We start from the raw sequence: 22,621 nt of genomic DNA, 5'->3' as shown, positions 1-22,621 counted from the left end.
TATTTGATAGAATAATTCAGCAAAATAGGGATTAAAGATTCTGCTTGTTAACAAAGCTAAAACTTATCCTAGGTTAATTAGTTTTTGGGCGAGATAAAGTAACAAATTAGTTTACGCATTGAACCCATAATCAACGTTCAATCTTAGAGCCGTCAACAAAATAAATTAGGTACACATGGCTAGATTTTGAATACAAGGTTGATCTTTGATTACTTTCATAAATACGCCTAAAAATACAACCTGGAAGGTGCTAAAGCATGAACTTCTGGTTATTCCTTACTTAAGAAGTAGAGGAAAACATATTGCATAGTGATGGAGCTCCAGACAAATGAGAGGAGGATCTCGTTGTTCGGCCCATTCTGGATTTCATGTATGCGCATTCCCAATTGTTATCTTTTAGCATTAGCATTCCCCTGCATGCTATTACCCAACTTCATCGTTGAAAGACACAAAGGAACCCAAATGTCGCCAAATGTCGTCTTACCCTTTAAAACTGAAACAACCTTTTTTAACCATAAACAATTGTTTTCGGGTAAAACTGACAACCGATATGCATGTTCAGGGTAATTATGCCCTTTATTTCCTTAAGTCGTGGTAACAATAAATTGATAAAAGTGGGATAGACATTTGCAATTTCTTTATCCGCTATGAAATGTCTTTGGGGTAAAATAGTTCTAGGGTTCAATAAAATGCATATTTTACATTGAGCTTTAGGATATTCTAAAGTTCAAACTAGGTCAATGGTAGAACAGGATACCACAGATACCCAACACTCTAGGGCTTTATTGGCCTAATGCTATTTGCACGTGGATCAAATTGTTCGTGTCACGTTAGATTTTGGTTTATGTTTCTTCGTTCTAGACCATGTTTCCGGGAGTGGTCAGGTCAGAAATTGCAATATGTTTTTAGCTATACTCACAAATCAATAATCTTTGAACTATCAAAAACGTGGGTATAATTGTTTTACAACAATGAATACCAAGAAATTGACCGAAAGGCCCTCTCAATAAATCATAGAATTGGAAGATGGGCGTAGTCCTTACGAAAAGCACTCGTAATAAAATCCCTGACTGTTCCCAAAAACAAAGACATTGGGCGTGAAATGGGCAAATGCACGAATCTGACCGTTTAGAATGCAAGATGATGAGGTAGTTTTCTGTTTTAGGAGACTTACCACAACAGTTTGTAAATGCCACATGATTGTATGTACGTCTCTATGTAGATTGTAGTTAGAATGTCAACTCGCTCCACAACTTGAATCGTAATGAATGGCCAAGACCTGGATTAGCATGTGACATGTCCTTTAAACATGACACATCTTTATGCCAAGCAATGCTTCAGTCGGGGCAAAAACAGGCAATCCAAATCGCAATTGACGGACACTAGACGTCACAATGAGGACTGATTGCACAATTTCCCACAAAGCGTTCGGAGACCAGATAATCGGGCGACTTCAACGAAGCTGAGATGGAGGATTTCTTTTGGTTCTGCCACCTTCGACACTTTCGGGATCAATGAAATCCTGAGCCAACAAATAGCGTCTTAAGGAGTGTAAACAAAAGCCGAGTTAACCACGAGAGCTTCCGAGACTTAAGGCGGATGTACGGTACAGCAGGAGTTCTTTTCTGACAGGTTGTATGTTCTTGTGGTGCTGAAACATCACTCCGTGAAGTCAAATGACTCTTTAGAACTTGTGTCAGTTGCCCTGGCGGTGTATTTCAATTCCAACCAGGTTCTAACATCCTCATTAAAGGTAGGTTCATCTTTTAAGGACACGTCTCACTTTCCGAATATTGTCGCCTGTAAAAGGCACATAATCATCACAGGTGGTTTGACGAGAACTTTATTAGTTTTTGAGAATCTACTCCCATGTCTGGTGTTTATTGTGCTCTTAGATCCTTGGAAATTTAAACAAAAAAAAATCATATCTGATTTGTCATTATCCATCATGCAATTAATTGGTAATTTACGAGTAAAGTTGATAGTTTCAAGCTCTTTGTGTTTTCATTTTCGTTCAATCAAATCATGGCTGTTTTCATTTCCAGACTTTTTTTAACCTCTGCACGGAATGCTATTACCAGAATCGCATAATGGTAGTGCTATTTTTGCTACGATATGATAGTTGAACCCCTCCTTGAGGGACCTCGTAAAACTAAGATTTTTCGTTGATCCAGTGGGTCTGATCAAATCTAATGACAGTTAATCTTTAGTTACAATTCCCTAATCAAGTCCATATATCTGGCATTGCATATAGGGACAGATATCAATCATGAGGTAATAACAAAAGTGANTTTTTGATGCCACAAAATTTGGAGGAAAAATTTTCCCCTTAGAAAATTAATAGCCGATCAAGAATGTATGATAGATCACACAAAATATGTTTAAAAGAGGTATATCAACCATAAACTTATTTCATTACAATCCTCAACAGTTCTATCTTTAATCAAGTACAAAATTTTATGAAAATACCACTTGGCCGAACTTTTTTGAAGCATGAAGCACCTTTGCAGTCATAAATCGTCTTTAGATGACTAACCATTGTATTGCTGTCGTTTCTTCATACTTTGTAAATGCCTTTCTCTGTTCTCTGTAGATCCAAACTCCTTCTTCAAGACCAAAGAACAAAGTGGAAAATGGCAATCCTAAGCATCAAAGCAAAAACAAAAAGGTAAAAATCCGGGAAGGAATCTGTTTCTTCAGTCATCACCTTACAAGTGATCCAAGTTTCTGGTTGAGTTTCCCCTTTCCGAGTCACAAAAGTAGATAAGAAGACGCATCATCATTGGCTTGATCTCTTACTTCCATGATACTCAAGTCTTTCCTTATTTCTAGATAAACAATGACGAGCTTTTTGCAGACCTCATTCTAAGGATGATTTCATTTTTTTACCTTTGCATCGTTACTTTACATTAGTAATCCAAACAGTGCAACTCTTCTAGTTGGTTGTAACTAGCATGCAAAGATACTATACACGTTGTTGGCGAAAACCAGCATAATCTGAAGTTTAAATGACCAAAGAAACCTTGACTCTTTTCGTCTGGAGTTTGAAACTCGTCCTTTTTTTTAATTTGCGGCAAGCCTACGTTGCGGCTTTACGCAATGATCTTGAACAAACATAGTACGGCATGCTGTTGATCACGAGGGTCATTCAATGGCATTGACGAAATCATAAAGATATCAGGTGGGACGAATAAACGGTAAAATAGCAGATGAGAAGAAGAGTAAAGTTTTATCACTTGGATTAATTTATTGAAAAAAGTCACAACTAATTCTGAACTTTATCGATGAAGTGAATGGAAACACTCCAATTATCAACTGGCATTGATAGGTTCAAGAATCAACACGATTAAACAGTTTCGATAATAATAATGGTATACTAGATAGAGTGAAAGTGAGAGAAGTAGCAGTAATATTTCTGAATACATGTACTTCGGAACAACCAATCACTGCTCTCTCAACATGACCCGTTTGTCTGCATTGTTGGATTTCATGTCAAAAAGAGCGTGATTTTAAGAAGGGAACAAGGGGAACAAATGGATAATGTACCTTTAGTTAGAGATGGAACTATCATACGCATGTAGTATTATTATTGCCAAAGATCGGGTTGGGTGTATAAAATCTCTTTCTTTGCGCTAGTTAGAGGGCCCAAAGTGTACAAAACATGGCGACAGCTGAAACGCCAAATCAAATCATTGAGAACAAAGAGCGGGAAAGTTGTTGGCATTGGCAAGATTGAGCGGGGTGTTTTTGTTCAGTGTGACCAATTGTTCAGGGGAGGCCTCGTGCGATGGCTTAGTCGGCGTGAAGATACACCAGATCCTCGACTACATCGTCACTGAGATGCTGGTAAATGATCCAGTACATCAGTTGGAAGCAAGTGAAGGTGACGGGAAAGAACACGCGACTGTACTTGTCGATATCGGAAGCCGTCATGCCAAACATCTTGTTCAGCTCCTTCATGTCGCACTCAGGATTAGGTGGGACTGCGGGTGGGACTGCGGGTGGAGGTGGCATGGGGACTTGGGGCAGAGGAGGGGGCTGGGCGTAGTGCTGCGGGGGTGGAGGTGGAGCCTCCTCATCGTAACGCCGCATGACCGGTGGAGGCATGCCCCGATGCATGCCGTACTTGCTTTCGTGATGGTAGCGGCTGACGATACTTTCCCGGGAACCCCCTTTGCAGTGCATCTTGGGATCACGGATTTTGAAGTGAACGGCCTGCAATGGATGAATGGAAAGGTTTGAGCTCGTCAGGATCCCATGGGCTTCTCTACCAAATGAGTTGATGGGTCATTGTTGGGTACAAAAAGTGAGACTGGGTTATCATCAAGGATTGATGCTCAATTTTTGAAGTTTTGTTGGCTTATTGGAGGGCTAAGTTCGGGACGAAATGTCGCCATTTGACGTTATGGAGCAACTAATACCGGTTTGTAAGATGGAGTGAAAAAGTTGATTTGGTGGGGCTATGATACAAAGCAAAAGTCATGTTTGAATTTGAACAGATTTCAAGTTCGAAAAGATATTTTGTTTGGGATGAAATGATGATAAAGAACAGCCTCATTTTATGCACCCAAATCCCATCTTTACAAGAGAAGCCCATCACACGTGTTTTAACGAATAAATGAATCAGGGTGGAGATCAGTTACAGAACACGGAAGAGTGTTTTTATGTGAACTGTGCAACTGTTGGTTCTCCTTTGTTATAACGAAATGTTCCAATAGAATTTTAAATTATCATGGAACAGAAAAGAAACCTATGATTTAGTTATTGGAACCGCTTTCTCGAGGGAATAATTTTGGTATACATATGTATTGAATGATGAGAAAAAAAGTTCAGAAGGAAGAGAATGTACAGATCTGTTTTAGTATGACATTTGTTATCGCATGACTAGGAAGAACGTGTTTTAGGAGTTGTGTTGTTAGCGGAATGAAATTTTGGATTTAGATCAGTATGGATGATGAATGCAATGATAGAGAGAGAGTTTTCTAAGGGACTTGAGAGGGTGGGTACTGGGGTAGACGTTGTTTGATTCCCCATGGATCCCACTAGGTGTATATTTATGAGTTTGTTCTGAATTCTAGGGCCTTCTAAGTAGTATGACATGTTTTAGTTTATTTCTTCTGTTTATGACCAGGATTGAAGAAGGAACTTCAATGAAATAGAGCTTCAAGAACTTTTGTGCAACTTTTTTAGGATTAGGAGAGACGAAAACGATAAAGAGTTTCATCAACGCAATGTATGTAAAATCTGCAAGAGGAGACTGACCAACGAACTACTACATTTACATGAGCAAACACACCTATGCAACATCAACATCAGAAACGAGATATTGAACACGGATTGTCATGCAAAAATAGCCAAGAGTGAAACGGAAGCTCTCGAAGGAAAAATCATCTTATTATAAAACCTTCACAGATTGAAGATCACTGGAAGTGTTGTTTAAGTGGCTGATATTATTTGGTGAGCTGAAGGGATGTCTCGTTCGTGCTAAGGAAATCAATTTCTATAGCCATTGCCGTGGAGTTACATTGTTTTCTTAGTGTCTGCATCTGATCAAAAAAGGCTCTTCTTAATCTAGGTTCAGACTTATTGGACCTAAATCTCCTTGTCATAATTTTCTCTGAAGACGCTTGAACGTGATCAAGTTTGAAGTACACAAACTGTCTTTTTGCGATGAACATTGAATCTGTTTTCATAGATCAAGGAAGAACTACAATGGTTGATACACTATTTATCTCGAGCTTAATATGAGTACAAACTCAGTGCCTGAATTATGAATTCTTGTATTTATACGTTTGGTATATTTTTGGTCCTCCGTATTTAAAGATTTCTCAACGGCGCCTTTTTGTTTGTCATCTTTAATTAACCTTGAGTGTTTTGGGCCACATTTAATTTGGTGAACCAATTTGCCACATAATTCGAGACTGTGACGAACACTGGACCAGAGCTTTAACCATTGAGAGTGGTCATGTTTCAAAGACACCGATTAGCTATGTGAGCATCTGATTCCTAAGACCTCATTACTTGAAAGCCCCTCTTTTGGAACTTCTTCATTATTCCATTCAATGATATTTTAGCTGTAGTATTCCACTGCACTGAGACTAAGCAGACCAGATGGTAATAAAAAGTAGGTTGTTGGCGGTATGTGTCAGCCAAAGGGTTGGCACCTCAGCTTCATCACTAAAAGATAAAACTTGACGTATGCGTTGAAGGATTGCATTTATGTGATTATGATTTCTTGTGCTGTCACCCTGAAAAGCCGATTGTGACTAGTTGAATTTGGGTGTGGAATATGTGTCCCGTGTGACCATAGACGGAGTGTGTTTCTCCCTACTTACATACAGACAGAGGCAGCTCAAGGAACCTAAGTACGGTTGGTACAGGTACAGAAACACTCGTTTTGATATCTGTGCCAAAAATCATGCAGCTACTTGTTGTAGGTATGTAGTAGTAGAACTAGTTTTGCTACTACGGAGAGAGAAGTACAACTGGTCGTGAATTGACACCTCGCTCTGATTTCTCTATTCATCCGGATGAAGAAGAACCAGATCCTCGGCCACCTCATCGCTAACGTGAAGGTAGATAATCCAATACATCAGGTTAAAGGAGATGAAAGAGATGGGAAAGAAGATCCGGGAATACTTGTCAATGTCCGATGGAGCGATGCCCAACATCTTGTGCAAGTTCTTTTTGCACTCCAAGTCCCGGATCTGTTTGGGTGTGAGGGATTGGAGAATCTTCGGATTGTGCACCACGCCCTGGTGGTGACCTCCTTGATTGGAAGGATGTCGAGGGTGGTCAGGAGGGAGAAGGTATTCATTGTAGTCCTGTTGCATCTGCGGGTTGTTGAACACAGCCATGGGCACGTGACCCTGATAAGTAGTCACCGGCGTGATGGGACTCAAGGCCGAGGTTATGTGCTGATTCAGGGGATGATGATGGTGGCTAACCTGTCTTGGCGAGTTGACAAGGATGCCTTTATTGTTGGAAAAGCGTACAGACGACGAAGACCCCACGGGCATGGATCTGTTCAAGTCGTGCATATTTATGCGAATCTCCTGAAAGCATGGGAAATATGGAAGAGAACACAGCCAATTAAGTTCTTGCTTGCCAAACACGTGGTGGGACGAAGAGACCCGCGCTCTTCTTGTCTCTCATCACTGACCAACAAAAGCACTAAGCAATGAAACAATCATAGAAGTTCAGCAGTAGTACTGTGGTAGTAGTATACGAGTAATAGCGAAAAGTGGTGCAGTTTTATGACAATGCTGAGCTTTTGCATAGATATGTAGAGAGAGAGAGAGAGAGGACATGCAGGCACAAACAATCTGTCCTTGAAATAAGGATCAGCTCTACAGAGCCTATAGGGTGCACCCAACTTAATGCAGACATGATGAAAGTAGTCGTTGTTGCAGTAGATGATAATGATAATAGCAATAACGATCATAATGGTAACGCAAAGATAAAAAAAAATCACTCAGGTCTATACACTCGGATGACAATATCATTCAGAACGCGCTCAAAGTCCAAATCGGGTCCGATGATTGGTTGCGTTGACGTACGCCCATACAGAATAAGAATAGTGTGCACCTGAATATATCTACGAGCCGCTCAGTCGTGGGCGGTTGTGCGCGTACGTTCGTGAGGTCTTAACATGTTATCATCAGTCCGAGTCAGTACTTTGTAGTGTACTGTTTGAAAGTACTCTAGCATAATAAGTAACACACTCCATTAATGCACTTTCACCCGGACAATTGGAACACAAAGTTTTTGGTAGTTTCCCAATAATCAAGAGGGGGAGGTCCACTGATTTATGAAAGGTGGGAATGCACACACAAACATCTCGCAAATTGACACCAACTTGCAACGGTACTTGACACAGCGTTGTTAGTACACATTTATACCGATCCAGGGCGAAGTCTCCGTGAGAGAAACCGTTCTGTTTTGGTCACCCTTAGGCATGTGGTTCATCCAAACAATGAATCGGTAAGACCGCCTTGATTTCGGACGGGTGGCGTGAGCGATTCATGACAGATTGAAACTATGGTTCATGTACAAGTGAGTGGAACAAAAGGGGCTAAAAGTTGCACAAAAAATCCAGTGATCCCGCTCCCCAAGAAGTTCTTAGCTAGTTCTGCCGAGTCGGCCCATTAACTCCAAGCACACTTGTGGAAAAGGCTCTTAAGGTATTCGTCGTTCTATAGTACATGTGACGTGAGGAAATCGTGATATCATCCTTAAAGGAGGAAATAAGCCCCCAGTGGTGAAGAAAGTCTCTAGTGGCTGCTTCAGAAGTGAATGATAGGCTTGGTAATGGGTGATGGTTATCGTGAAAAAGCGTGGCAAGGGCGACGGAACCTACCGTTTGCTTGGGGATACCATTATGATCCGGAGGGCCACCATCGTTCAAGCCAGGTCCGCCCGGATTCATGGCTTCATTTTTCTTCTGCTCGGCCATTTTTTGCAGAGCCAGGAAGCGGTTCTTGCGCATTTGGATCCGCTTGGCCATGTAACCTACGCTGGCGTACTCTGGAAGAAGTGATAACAAGATAAATGAATCCGGTCTGGGTGGAACAGCGTTGGCAATTGTCGGCTTCCACGTAGAGTGTATTGTCTGAGATATGCGGGTGCTTGACCCCGTTGACTTAGAACTTACTCGAAGAGCTTTGTGTTGAAGAATCAAGCTCAGACGTCACTTCTACTTTGTTCCACAGCTTGCAAGTTGCCATTTTTCAACTTTTGCAACCTCCTTATCAAATCAACGAATAACTGGGGGCCATTTTTCTTAACTCCTTCCACATCTTTAGGGCACTGGCCGAAAAAAGGTTAAAAGAACCAAAAGACAAGAGGGTTGGAGGCCAACTTCAAAACTCCATGGTGCACTAATGATCACTACAAATGTTGAAGTCTCGGCAGGTAATCGCTCATAAACGTCTGAGCAAGTTAGAGCTAAAGCTGAGAGGCCATCTTGGGACTTGATAGATTAGTCCCCCTAATTCGTGACCAATCGTCCGAAGCAAGATTGAGGATACTCACCCAACAGAGAAGCAAACACCATGAAGAAACAGGCGCCAAGGTACACGTCAATGGATTTCACATAAGAGATCTTTGGAAGAGCGGCATTGGTGGAGGCCATCAGGGTGGTCATGGTCAGCACAGTGGTCACACCCAGACTGACTCGAGCGGGCGTGGCACCCCGATTCAGCCAGAAAGACACCCAGGAAATGATCACGATCAGGCTGGATGGGATGTAAATCTGGATCAAATAGTAGCCCATAGAACGGACGAACTGGATTTCGCAAGCCAACCGAGAGTAATTGCCTGGAAGAAAGGATAGATTCAAAATGGTTTGCCTCCCCAAAAGGTAGAATCTTTCCATTAGTTTAAATACTAGATTATCGGATTCTAAAAGAGCACTTCCCCTAAGACAAAGGCCAATTCAATGTCTCCTACGCGAATCGAGTCGAAAATGCAATCCAACGGAATTCAGGTATCACGAATTGAATATCTGATTTCTCTACTTAGAAGGGACATTTCAGAGAGGAATGGGTGCAAGAAATCGATCTCTCTGGAGTACCAAAGGCTCGGGTAGACCATCAGTTCTCCAGATCCTTTTATTGTTCGAGATAAGAGGTCATAAATTAGCAAAATTGGAACAAGGACCCGGTTTTTGTTCATATGCAAGGGATGACACCCCGGCAAAAGGCCTTATCTTAATAGGTCTGTCCTCGCTTTCCGGCCTCAATTCGATTTAAGCCTCGGACATTCCCTCACTGCATCACAAAGACTCAAGTTCAAAAGCCGTTGATGTACTTGCCTGTCGAAAGACTGGCCTCGATAGTTTTTTGCCTGTGCCCTAAAACCTTGAATTGTGGGAGTGACACGTCAGCTGAGATCTGCACCGAATTCAACCCATCATTCCACTTGTATCGAATATCACTCATCGTATATCCAACTGAAATGAAAAATAACGAGACATTTTTTTGTGTCCAATCAATTCAAAATCCCTTTTTTCCAAAAATCAAGAGACTTTAAGGCGTATGGTATTGCAGTAAAATTTACATGAATCAAATACTCATACTGTGTATTGCATGATACAGCAATTTTGGTCAACTTACAACTTTCGATTTCGATGTAACACAATTGCCTATCCATTGGAAAGTACTGAAGGTCCATGGGACAAGAAGCGGTGATGGTCAATCTGAAAGAATTCGCAACTATCAGAGCTAGAGATCACACAGTTCCACCGAGCTTAGGAATAAGGCGTAACAATCGGAGCCACACATGATTGAACATGAAATCCCGCGCCCAACGCCACAGAGTTCGTATTGTAGAAATGCATGCACAGTGAATAGGTCTGTCGTATGTATACGTGTTGATGTAGAGAGTTCAGTTCAAGAGCAAACTGAACCCCAATGTGACATTATTGGCACGTGACCTGTCTCTAATTGTACATTTGGACGGTGTTGGACCCTGATCGATGTCTCTAGTGACAATTTTGAGCCGAACCAAGGCCAGACTAAGGTCAGACATTGCACAAGGGTAGCTTGGCCTTTATTGGATCAGTGTGGCTCATTCTGGATGTGTGTACATAGGTTTCTATTTCTGTCAATGGATGTGTACAGAATGTACGATATGACGGAGTCTACGTTGTTGGTGAGTTAAGAGGTTTGATTAGAGAGAACGCTTCAGGAATAAAGACTTTATGTAACTAAATGCTTTTGGTGACAAGAAGGTAATAGGAATAACAGAAATTGTACTTACGAAACGTAATGTTATTATCCAAGAGCTTTTTTGTGGTTGTCAAGCACAATGCCTTGGAAAGAAGGAACATACTTATTGCCGTGCTTACTGCTCTTTTTGCTTGAAAATTTGAAGTTGGAAATTTTGCCATTTACTTTGTTTAAGGAAAAGTTGTTGATCAGGACGATAAGTTGAATATGTGAAACCAATCTAAAGTTAAGAACACTTCAAGCGAGTTATAATCCTTTTTATCATTATTAAAAGAAACTTTAAGTTGTTCAGGCTGAAACCGAACAATATAATGAAGGTTTAAAGCATTATCCCTGGTTCTATCAGCCATAAATACAACCTTCAGTTGATTATGAATTTAAACGTACTTGCTTTGAGAGGAGTACGAGAAAACCTAATGCAATATGAAAGCATGCAAATGTGCAGTAGTATGAGTGAATGAAGGAGAAAATCCAATGAGTCCACAATCCTCATGCGAATATGATCAGGGGGCCAAAATAAAGACTGGCGTGAGGGGTCTCAATTAATCTGAAAACTAAGAACCACTCTCCATTAGTGAGGGGGAAATGGCTCATTCCATTGCTACCTACAAACGTCCGTCCATCCCATCTCCACAGGCCTCTTGAGGGCAAAGGAGAGATTCTGATCGAGGAACAACATGATCCACAAAGATTTGTCATGACGATCAATGGGACTTGTCTCCCTCGGAAAAGCTCAAACGTTCTCAACATCATGTCCACTAAGACTCATTTCCAATTAGGGAACGGTGATATTGGCTCAGACATGAGGTTCAATACCGGACAATCAGCTTGAATGCAAAACTAACAAGCTTTATCAAACACAGCTAGTCTAGACCAATAAAGAAGCCTAGATTACAAGAGCCATCATAGAATGACTGGGATGGTCCACATAATTGGATTTGTTCCAACCGTGGTGCCACCATGTGTGAAGGTGGATCGCAGTAGGGAAAGTTGGCTGAAAGTTCTATCTTCACGTTGTCAGAAAGATGTGCCAGGAACAAAGGAAAAAACGCTACAGGCTGAACATAATTGGTCCAAATACCAAAGGTTTCAAGGCAAGCAAGGACAACCGATAAAGTGCTGGGAAGAAACTTGATGTCGAAAGCACCTCCCAACAACCTTGGGGGAGGGCCCAAAAAATGAGATGCATCTTCAATGCAGGGTACATACGATAAGCACACACTGCAATTTTCGCACAGCAAGGAATTCTCTGTCATGGATACAGATCTATGAGCTCCATAAGCGGCTAACTTGTGAGCCTCGCTTGAGCCTCGAACCAATGTCTTTCCTTCGGTCCTGATCTTTTTTTCTGTGATGTCAAGGAACCGTGCTCAATTGATCTCTGTGATGAGATCATTTGGAAAGTTCCTCCGTCCAACTGGAGAGTGTAAGTTACTGTAAGTTGGATGGGAATGGAGATGATGCCGTCTGCTCCAAATAGTCGGGAGTTACGTCTATTGTACTGTAATGCCCAAGCTCTACAGTTCTTATCGGTCAAAGACATCAAAGGGATAGAATGTCAATATGCTATGTAATCAATCAATCAATCCTGCTATACTACTCCCTCTTCTCTCTCTCTCTCTCCATGCATTCGACCATTCATCCATCCATTCTCCATTGATCTATCCATGACGTACACGCACACACACACGTACTCACTCACACACACACAGTAGTCGCTCATCTATCCATTTGGGATGATCGGCTCACAACAATTACGTAGAAGTCTGCAGTCAGCACACAAATAGGAGCAGGAGGAGAAGAAGCGACGGGCAATGCGAGGATTTCGCTCAGTCTCACACTCATCGTTGGCAGGCTACTGTACCTAATACTTCGTAAAATCTCTCCGGTGTGTAGAATCCGGAGGAATTGGTTCTCAGTGGTGGCCTTGTGAAAGTAGGCCGTTTTCTCATTAACAAAGAACGTGTCGGGCACCCAAATCAGGTTGATGTACTCGGCCCCGACCACCAACTTTTTGAGACCTTGCCGACTCTCGAAGGAAAGACGCGGGTCCTGCCAGAACTGCCGAAAGTACATGTCCAAGGTGAAATCCTGGAAGAAAGATTAGACACAACGGGTTAAGGGGAGGGGCGCTCAGGACGGGTGGGACGAGTGACAGGTGTGCTCAGGGAGATCTCTCTCATCCACCAGGATTCCATCTTGAGAAGACCAGGTTCCTCGGAGGGCTTCGCAGATTTTTGACTGGCGAGGAAAAGAGACGGAACAACTCAAGAGAACCAAAACCAAAGAGAAGTAAGTGTGGGGGCCAAAACAGAAGCAACAAACTGACAAGTGGGTTGGGCAGACCGTGGTTATTGTACGTAACTCGATGGTAATAGATTATTAGCCTTGCTTCATGCCATGGAAAACTTTTAGCGGGACTCCGGCATAGGACATGTAAAGAGATTAATTAGAGAACTGGTGAACGACGACTTCAGAATTACGTACGTAGTTAGTCAATAAACGGCGCTCTATATACATTCCATTTAGAGAGTGTTCAAGATTAAGCAGGGAAAGAAGGTGGGTGGCAGTTGTATCTCTGTGGATTTTGTGCATGTAGGAGTGACAAGAGATCCCCGAATGTGGTGAGTTGGAACTTTGTTTCCGGTTTTAGTATTTCTTTTTATCTGTGCAGCTTCAAAATATACGTTTTTTTTTGTTGTTTTGTTTTAAGATAAAGTTCTGTTCAGAATACGGTATTTTATTCTACGATGTTCAACGTTGAATGTGAAGCCACAATGCGGGCCAAATTGGAAACATACGTTATATTCGTAGTTAAGGTTTTATTATTGTGGAAAGAGGAAGAAGTAAGACGTTTCAAAGAACTTTGCCGCCAGAAAGTGGTGATCATCTGACCGAGCAACACTCTTTGACAGCTGAAAGTGGGTGCTGGTGGCGCTCATAACGAAAGATAAGGCCGCCAAGACCAGAAGGGAAAGAAGCCCCAGGGGCAAGGACGACCACGTACCTAATGCTTCTCAAAATGGCCCCTGTGTGCAAGATTCTCAAAAACTGGTTGTCAGTGGTGGCATCATGAAAGTACGCTTTTTTCTCATTCACAAAAAAGGTGTCGGGCACCCAAATCATCTTTATGTACTCTGCCCCGACAACCAGCTTTTCAAGGCCGATTCCACGGTCAAAGGACAGCCTTGGGTCGCGCCAAAACTGCCGGAAGTACATGTCCAGGGTGAAATCCTGCAAAAAGCGGGTGAAACGAACGTCAAAACGTTTGAAGGTGTAAAGGAACACGCAGAGACCGCGAGAGCAAAACAAATAGGAGAGCTCAGGAACGGAAGCAAAATCAAAATGAACGAAGCCCGTGCAGTCTTGTCAAAAATAATTTTTTTTTTGCTCCTTTGAATCAGCAACAAAATCATCAGGTCTAAAAAAAACCGACTTGGAACATTCTTGGCTACCCTCAAATTAGATATAATTTTCAACCTGAAAACTGCCCAAATTAAGTGAAGCATGATAATTACACATCTCAATAGGGTTGCTTTCATTTTCACTTATTTCTTGATAAATAGGCTGCTTTTGCTCCTATTTTGTTCCTTATTCTTTATATTCTTACAATTTAACTTTAAGGTTTGATGGGAGGGATTCCTTCCAAAAACATCCCCAATTTCACAAGATTTTAGGAAACACATTAACTCACAGAATGATTAATTGTTATCCAAATACCAAATAATTATGCATTAAGACATAAACCATTGAAAACTATGGACGTACCTCGATGGCCAAGACTGGCATCAGGGCTGCACCAATAGTCTTGTCATGATGCAGGTTCGTCCTGTCCATAGCTTTCTTGAAGCTCAAGAAAACGCAATTTTCAACGTATGTCTGGCAGCTCTTATATCTTGACTTACAAATCAGACGAAAGTTTCTACAGACAGCCTCAATGCGGCTGAATTGGCTTTTTGTTATGACTAGGCTAGGTTGAGGTATGTCCATAATTTTCAGTGGTCTATGATTAAGAGTAATAAATCGTTTAACGTAACAACGCTTAACCCTGAAAGTAAAGCTTTTCATCAAGCTACACGGGCTTTAAGGGGAAGGGTGAGTGCCATCAGTCATGCAAAGGGATCCAAATGCCTTCCCAAGATCCATGTGTGGCCCATGCGATCCCTGGAACCGGATGCTTGTTACGTCCCAAAAATGAGCAATGAGCGATCCCTGTGGCACTGACCCAAAAATCAAAAGAAAAGCGAAGCGGCAGGTGATGATCCCGAGTTACAGAAGGGCTAAATTGGGTCCCAAGATTATGGGCTTGACGAAAGAAAATTATGCGATGGGATGGCAGATTACAGTCATTTTGGAGAACTGGCCAAGAAGCCATGGGGGGAGGCATATTTCAATTAAAGCAAAGAGCATGAACAAAGAACTTGATTAGAGACAGAGACAGAGAGAGAGTGTGTCAGGGGAACAAAAGACCAAAAGTTGGGTAATGATGTCGGTACAATGTGACACCATTCTGGAGGAATGCAGTCTTTTCTGGAATGATGTGGATGAGATTTTACCTCCTAGAACGTGTGTATCATTAGAATATCATAGATGGATAGTATATGTACATATGGAACCTACACAATCACACCATTGATAGCCATGCCAGAGCCAAGAAGCCACTCAAGCAAAAAAGAATAACGACCAGAACCACCATGCACAACTCCGAGACTTGATGTGTGACGGATGAAGAAAACGATTGAAATGAACACAATAAACGTCTATTAATGAAAAACTCTACAGAAGATCTGGATCAACATCGGGCTTCCAGGAGCAAAGGAGAATTTGAAGAAGAGTCTCACAATGTCGAGGCTGTCAACTCACCTGGAGCTGTACTTTGTTTCTCTTTTACCCCTTAGAGGCCCGTTTTTTTCAATTTCAAAGACGTAAAAACTTCAGACAGAACTGTAAAAGAGATCTCTCCATTTCAGCGGAGGAAAGCAAGGACTTGGGACAAAACCAGGCTTTGCCACTAAAGTTGGCCTAGGAATTGTGATATTAGAATTCGTTACAAACAATAAGTTCAGAAAACTTTTCCGGAGTTGCCAGAAGCCATAGAACAAACTCTACTCTTTGTCAAGTCATTCAAGGCACAAAAGATGCAAATGCCTTGGTATTTAGAATTGGACCTTACTTAGCCTTTTTGAAGTAACAGAAAATGCAGGTCCGAATAATTTTCGGCTTACGAGCTCATACAGAAACAAATCGTTCACTACTTGTCTTTTAGAGCTGAAGAGAATCCACACATGCAGAAAGGTCCCTTTTTTCAAATTAGAACGGAGAAATGAGCTAATCAACATGCACCATAGGCAAAAGGCTCTCTTGGGATCTCTGGTCAGTATGGGAATCAAGTAGTACCATGGCTAAATCCACGTTGAAGAATGGTACAATCTTGGTCTGTCAAGCTTAATTGAACTCGGTTCAAACTCTGGGTATAATTTGGAACTTTGGATCCCCTTGAAAGTCTCAGAGATTCCAAAAGGCTTAAGCCGAATGTGAGAAGAAAAGGAGAATCAAAATGAAGAGAAAATAATACTGTGGATGGATTTGGTTGGATCTTTTCTAGGTTGAAGGCTGAAGCAATGAACAGAATCAAATCTTAGTCTCAGTAGAAAAGTGGATCGGAGGCAAGTCTTTGATTGTATTGAATCTGAAGGTACTGCTAGTGGCGGTGATCTAAAGCTACTTTTTGAGACTTAAGTGAGGTTATGTTTTGACTCATTTTGAGGAATAAAGAGATGAAGGCGCCCTCTGGCGTGAGAGTGCGTTGGGAAAGGAACAAAAATGAATCAAAAGGAAGATGAGATGTGATCCAAAAAAGAGCCTCAAAACGATCTAAATCAAGCTATCAATTATCAAGATAAGATGATGATAAAGTATAAAGATATAGTAAAACATGACCTAAAGAAGCCAGGTTCGTACTTTTGCGTTTGACAACCATCCAAAAAAAACTAATGATGGTCTAGATCTGCGTTTGCTTGCTTGGCTAGCTATCAAATAGGCGCTATTGGATTGTTAAAATTGGTCTTGAGAGGTATTTGTGTATACGAACCATTTCGACCTCTGAGAGTCTGGATATTGAGAGCACATACAAAGATACTCCAACGGTTACAGCAATTCCTGATGGATTGGGAAGAAAGAGAAAAGTGTTCAATATCAAAAGATCACAGCCAACCGGCAAGCGACCATTTCATATTTTTTGTATTAGTGTCTGCTCAGTTCGAGCAGCAATAGCACGGCATCAGCAGCTGATGAAGGCCAAATGGTTGTGGGAGCAATGTGATTCATTGATTGGTCTGGCTTTGAGTTGGTTTCCTTTCTAATGAGTGGCTTGAAGGTTCAATGCTAAGGCAGACCTTTCTATTTTAGGCGTGTGCAGCAAAGGTACGCGTTTGCTGGGCAACATTGTGAGAGTGTGTCAAATTTCTAAATTGCATCTTGATTCCGCATTCAGCCCCTTTTGGTTGATTAATATGTTGGTTGAGGGAGAGAAAAAACGGAAACAAGGGAGGAAAAGGAAGAGAGAAATGAAAACGGAAATCCAAGGCAGCATTGCAACAGACACCATGAGGACAAAATAGATATAATAATAGTCAGTAAAGGTATAATCAGTTTTGTAGAAGTATTAGTAGTAAAAGTAGTAATAGTAGTAGTAGTAGTAGTAGGAGTAGTAGTAGTAGTAGTAGTAGTAGTAGTAGTAGTAGTAGTAGTAATAGTTGTTGTTGTAGTAGTGGTAGTATTAGTAGTAGTAATAATGGTAGTTGTTGTGATGATGGTAAACGTTGGAGTGGTAGAAATAGTAATGCTGATGATAGTAACAGTAATAATGATGATAATAGTGACAAGATTAAAATTTGGTAATATCATAATATTTAAAGCAAGGATCATCTCGTGCCAAAATTACACATTTTGCTCAAGTTCACAAACAATAATCAATTGTACGAAAGGTCTGTTGTTCAGTACCATTTCCACTTCTGAGAGAGATGATATGGAAAGCACATACATGGTCACTATCCTACCACCACTGCTGGACCTGTAACATTTTGAAATGGGTTATGAAATGGTCGTGAAAATCGAAACAGAAAATCGTAATCGGCAAGCGTGGGTGTCTTCAATGTCAGCTAATCGTGAGATCAGCTGATCATTATCAAAGGTGGCTTGACTTTGCTATTGGCACGCACGCACACTCACATTTATTTACTCACCTAGAAGCTAGGACAAAGCATTAGTCAAGGTTCAAAAAAGGCTGAATGCATTAAGGACAAAGAGTGGGAGGACCAAACTCATAAAGACTCCCCCCGCCCCTTCCCCAATTGAAAAAAATCAAGACAGACGCCAAGATTAACACAGGGGCTTTAAGAAAAAGTCGTCTCTCGTTTGAAGAGTAGTGTGGTAAACTTTTCACCCAACCACTTCCCTCTCCATAAAGGATATATATACTACAGAAGAATGTGGTTGGGGGCCTTCCATTTCGGATAGTAAGTGTATAAGATGAAGGTTGTTAGGCTGATATCCCAACTCGGCTAGTGCCTACTTTTACTTGAAAGCCATTTCCATTCCCGCCCCCTTCCCTTGGAAAGTTTTTGGGGGACGAATCACCTTACCTCCATAGTTGGGTCGGACCCTTTTGTCGTAACCCTCTTGAAAGGAGTTCAGTAGAGCAGATATGTTCACATCAGCAAACGCGCTGTGAGTCCTAGAATAGAGCACAGAAAGAAGGTGAGGTTAGGCTATGGAGAAATCGAGTTAGGGAACAACAAACTTTTATCACACAAAATAGAACGCGAACGGCTGGAGCGAACGGATTTCCATTAAAAATGCATCGACTCAATTGGGATCGAAGTCAACAACTCGGGGCACCTTGTTTGTTACTTTGACCAGGACCTCACACCCAATAGTGTTTGAACACAACTTGGAAGCTAGTACCTGAAAAGGGGCGCCATTAATTTGACCTGCCTGCAATTTTAAACCACAAACTACTTGAACTTGGCTTAACTAGGATTTGGACCTAAAAACTATAATGTAGAATGATCACAAGATCAACGCTTAAATGCCTTACTGACACGTATCCAACATTCATTATCTGAAGTGACATCACACTTGGGGGAAGTTTTCAAGGGAATGATTTTGCTCCAAAATGAGATGATTAGAGTCTCGATAGGTCTACAAGCAGGTCAAATGGTCCAATCATGGCTTATTTGTTAAGTGTGTTCATTGTAATTATTGTGACTACTCACTCCTGGGAAAGCATTGTCAAGGCAATATTCAACCGGAGAGTGTTTTGCTCTTTGCTCAGGGGTAGAAAATCAGTATGGGTAATTGGACCCTTTAATTGTACCGATTACATTTACGAAAAGAGACTTCAAAAGTCATTCCAGTGTTTTTTCCTTAGAAATGCAACTATTTGGTTTCATCTGCAGCCTTTTTCTTGGCAAAAAGGCCGACCTTGAGTAGGGAAGTTTTTGTTTGCGCAATCCAATGTTATCGGGTCTTAGGAGGTTGAATTTGAAAACTCATTCGTCTTGGAGAAGAAGATCAAGCAGGAATCGTAGATATCAACCTTGGCTGATCTTAAACCTATTCTTGTGTTCCAACTTTAAACAAAAAGAATGGTTGGAATCCATTCCAGGCAAATATTCTGAGAGCTTGTCTGTGTTTCCAGAAGAATCTCTTGTTTGTGGGGATTTTTCATTCAAGATCAATTTTTTCCAAAAGGGCCCGGCATATTTGTGCTGAAGTCCGCGACGATAAAAACAGATTTGTTTTCCAGGAACCATTTCCGATATAGGAATCCTTGGAAACGATTAAATGTGTCCAAGCATAATTTATAGCCCCCAAATAGGAGTTCCAGCTGGCTCCACAAGATGTTGCGTTGGCTCGTTCTTTGGCTCTGTTTGTATTATTACTTTTCATTTCAAGAGCGATTACTCCGCAGAAAAGAGTAAAGTTGAAAGCGCATCATGTGCTCCTTTCTATCCTTTCAGACCCAGTAAATGGTTCTATATCTGGTGGCTCTCGTTCGTTGTGGTTTGTTCTCTATCTATCTTTCGTGAGATTACCCAAGATCTTCCTGTCATACAGAGATGAATGAGTGAAAAAGAAAGCGAGACAGAAGGAAAAGAAGACCTGAAGGGAAAGGCAGGGAAAGGTGGCTAACCATGAAAAATGGGCCTCATCTCTTTCAGTTCCATCCAATGTCCGGAGGTTTCAAAGGTTCACCAACCACTCCTCCCCAGATTAAAGCCTGAGTGACGAAAACCCATTCCTAATTGAGGAATTCTCAACCTTCCGATCCATTAAAGGGCTTCAAAGTAAGGTTTGGCACGGGTTGAAGCTCCAGGGTCCAAGAACCTTTGAATAGGGCCTTCATTACAAAACAGCCCAAATCTGGCCTGGCCAAAAAATCATGCCCAGACTTGTCGCAGTTAGACCCTATTGTCAGAACTACCTCCGACCGTTTCTTTCTCCTTTTACTGCCTCGTCTTCGCCTCACTGTTGTTCCAGTTCCAACTTTGTGGAGGAGGTAAATCTTTTTTGAGCCCGCCCGGTTACATGTTTTGTGGGCATTGGTGCAAAATGTGCCCAACTTTTCCACCAAATCCCGGCTTTTTTTTACTTCCATCCGAGAAAAAGTTACCTATTAACACAATTGAATGAGGAGAAATCCAAGTCCATGGAACAACATCCCGACATCTGCTCTGAGCTCTCAGGTTTCATCACAATAGCGCTCAAACTGAGAACTCGACGTCCAGGTTGAGCCAGTTGCTCAACAAACCGCTTGTAAAACACCAGTTCCTGTTGCTACACAAAGACCTTAATAGCTCCATTCCAGTTGCTCCTCTTGCTCCTCTTGCTCCACTTGCTCCCGGCCAGTCTTAATCGGTCCCACAATAGTCGTTTGATGACCCATTTCTGCCCGCTTTCCTTCAGCCCTTGACCTTGGCGCCACTCAAGATCTTAGCAGGCCATCAGAGGAGCGAGCGGTCCTTAGCTTCTTGCATACATTACTTATGGAGCCAGGTCCCGTGAGACTGGTTCCCCGAGACTCATTGGACCAATCGACCGAGGGTTCCATATACGTAGATGGGAGCTGCTGTGCTTGATTTGCTTGTCCCACGCAGGCATGTAAGTTGTCATTGACAAACAATGACATCCCATTGGTTGCTCCGGGCAAGGCTTCATCCCTTTTCCCTGGATCCATGCTAAGTCTCTGGTATGAAAGCGATCAAGCAAAAACGCTCTCATACGCGTTCCATAAACAGTAGACAGGATCTGGTCTATTGGCTTGGCATAAGAGTGCGATGATTTGATAGAAACCCGCATCAACACTTGTCGTTGGAATGCGACACTTGGAGAAAATACGAGCCCTCCCATCCATCCCAGTTTGGAACCGTAAAGTCAAGACCTGAGTATTTACGTGATCCAGGGCTGCTGGACTCCTTGGGATTGTTCCAATGTGAGTAGACCTTCAATTTGAAACTGCATGGATATCGGAGCAACCCTGAGAGGTGAGGTGTGCCAATATTGTCTTTGATAAAGTACCATTAAAGGTATCGTTCAATAAAATGGAGCTCGAAAGCCCATTAGTCCCATTCGAGCTTGCCATACAAAAACGAGGCTAAATGATGGCAACATAAAGTTCCGTTTAAAAAAAACGGTGTAAGACACATATTCCCTTGCTCTGATCGGAAAAGTTTGAATGGCTTTCCGCAAAAAAATTAGGATCCTTCCGTCTTTAGAATGCCCCAATTTCCTTGCCACACCATCAAACCATTTTTCAAAATTTCCAAAACCACGTACGGGCGTGTGAGTGAGTGTGGGCTTGACAAATTGAGGCCAAGTCGAGGCCAGAGACATGGCCACGATAAAAAGAATTCCGAAACCGTTCAAAAGCCGAGCTCAAGTTCGTCCAAGTTGGTTGGGTTTCAAACTTGGAACGGATGTTTGCTCTCCTTGAAGCGTCGGGAAATTCATATTCAGAAATGGATTTGCAAGAGCGGCTGCTTTTCCAAATTAAGTACAGGGGTTCCCCCCGAATCCAATGGTTGCTTCGCCGAAACTTCTTCATTCCCCCTTGACTTGTACCATACAATCCACATAACTTTGGGATGGATGTGGCTTTGAACTGCTTATGCAATCGAGACATATGATGGGATCATCCGTACAAAATGAATGAACCATGTGGAGTTTTGCCCTTTTAGACCAGAATTAATTTCCAAGGCTCTTGAAACGGTGAAGAAGGCTGTGCTAGAGTGGTGGAAAGAATAATTTGCTTCCTCACTCTCTCCAGGTATCCGCGCATATTTTTTCGTTCAATTTTCTCACGTCCATGTTATGAGATAAGGCATTCTTTCATTTGAGCCCCTTTTGGGAGGATGGAAACTGAATTTTGAATTTCCAAGTGGAAAGGAAATGAAGAGGTTCATTCCTCTCAAGGATCCAAAATCTAAACTATCTTGAGGATAACCGAAAAAGATGTAGGCTATTTTTCTCCAACTGTATTGAATGAAAGACGAACCTTCTCTCTCAAAGGCCGAAACAAGGCTCCAGAAAGGATCAGCGCCCTGATTTTGGAGGAAGGAGAGGGAGAGCGTAAAGAGCTCCCATTGATGACATAAAGCACGTTTGATGCTCCAACGATTTCAATCTTCTGGCAATGCACTTGGTGGGATGGATTCCCTCGCAAAAATCTTTTGGTCCCGTGCAACTCTCCTTTTTTTCGCAGCATTGACATTTAGTGAAGCCCTCTTGGAGATTGATCCATTTCCTGCGCAACTATTCCGAGCTATACTTAATGTGCGCTCTTCATCAGATATTTGATCCCTGTTGGAGATCTCTTTTAATGAAATGAC

The 22,621-nt window shown here is 41.9% G+C and overlaps 1 protein-coding gene across 9 annotated transcripts in view; it reads right to left on the bottom strand.

The window, feature by feature from the left end:
- Nucleotides 1-3,222: 3,222 nt before the first annotated feature.
- LOC131877610 (gamma-aminobutyric acid receptor subunit beta-like) overlaps nt 3,223-22,621 on the bottom strand; it is a 30,509-nt gene continuing 11,110 nt past the window's right edge. The window contains exons 2-10 of one of the 9 annotated variants that reach the window (XM_059223329.1): nt 18,374-18,465; nt 16,822-16,889; nt 12,595-12,821; nt 10,116-10,198; nt 9,815-9,952; nt 9,034-9,318; nt 8,360-8,526; nt 6,948-7,055; nt 3,223-4,215 (exon numbers count right to left, since the gene is read on the bottom strand). In XM_059223329.1, coding sequence (XP_059079312.1) covers nt 3,793-4,215; nt 6,948-7,055; nt 8,360-8,526; nt 9,034-9,318; nt 9,815-9,952; nt 10,116-10,198; nt 12,595-12,821; nt 16,822-16,889; nt 18,374-18,465 — 1,591 coding nt within the window. In that variant the 3' untranslated portion in view covers nt 3,223-3,792. Of the gene's footprint in view, nt 7,056-8,359; nt 8,527-9,033; nt 9,319-9,814; nt 9,953-10,115; nt 10,199-12,594; nt 12,822-13,737; nt 13,965-16,821; nt 16,890-17,732; nt 18,300-18,373; nt 18,466-22,621 lie in introns of those variants that run through there. The other 8 variants (XM_059223328.1, XM_059223331.1, XM_059223330.1 and 5 more) reach the window with 8 other exon arrangements.

This window comes from Tigriopus californicus, chromosome 3, assembly GCF_007210705.1.
Source record: "Tigriopus californicus strain San Diego chromosome 3, Tcal_SD_v2.1, whole genome shotgun sequence".
Classification (NCBI taxonomy): domain Eukaryota; kingdom Metazoa; phylum Arthropoda; class Copepoda; order Harpacticoida; family Harpacticidae; genus Tigriopus; species Tigriopus californicus.
The sequence above is the reverse complement of the archived record's forward strand: the minus strand, read 5'-3'. Positions and strand labels throughout refer to the sequence as shown.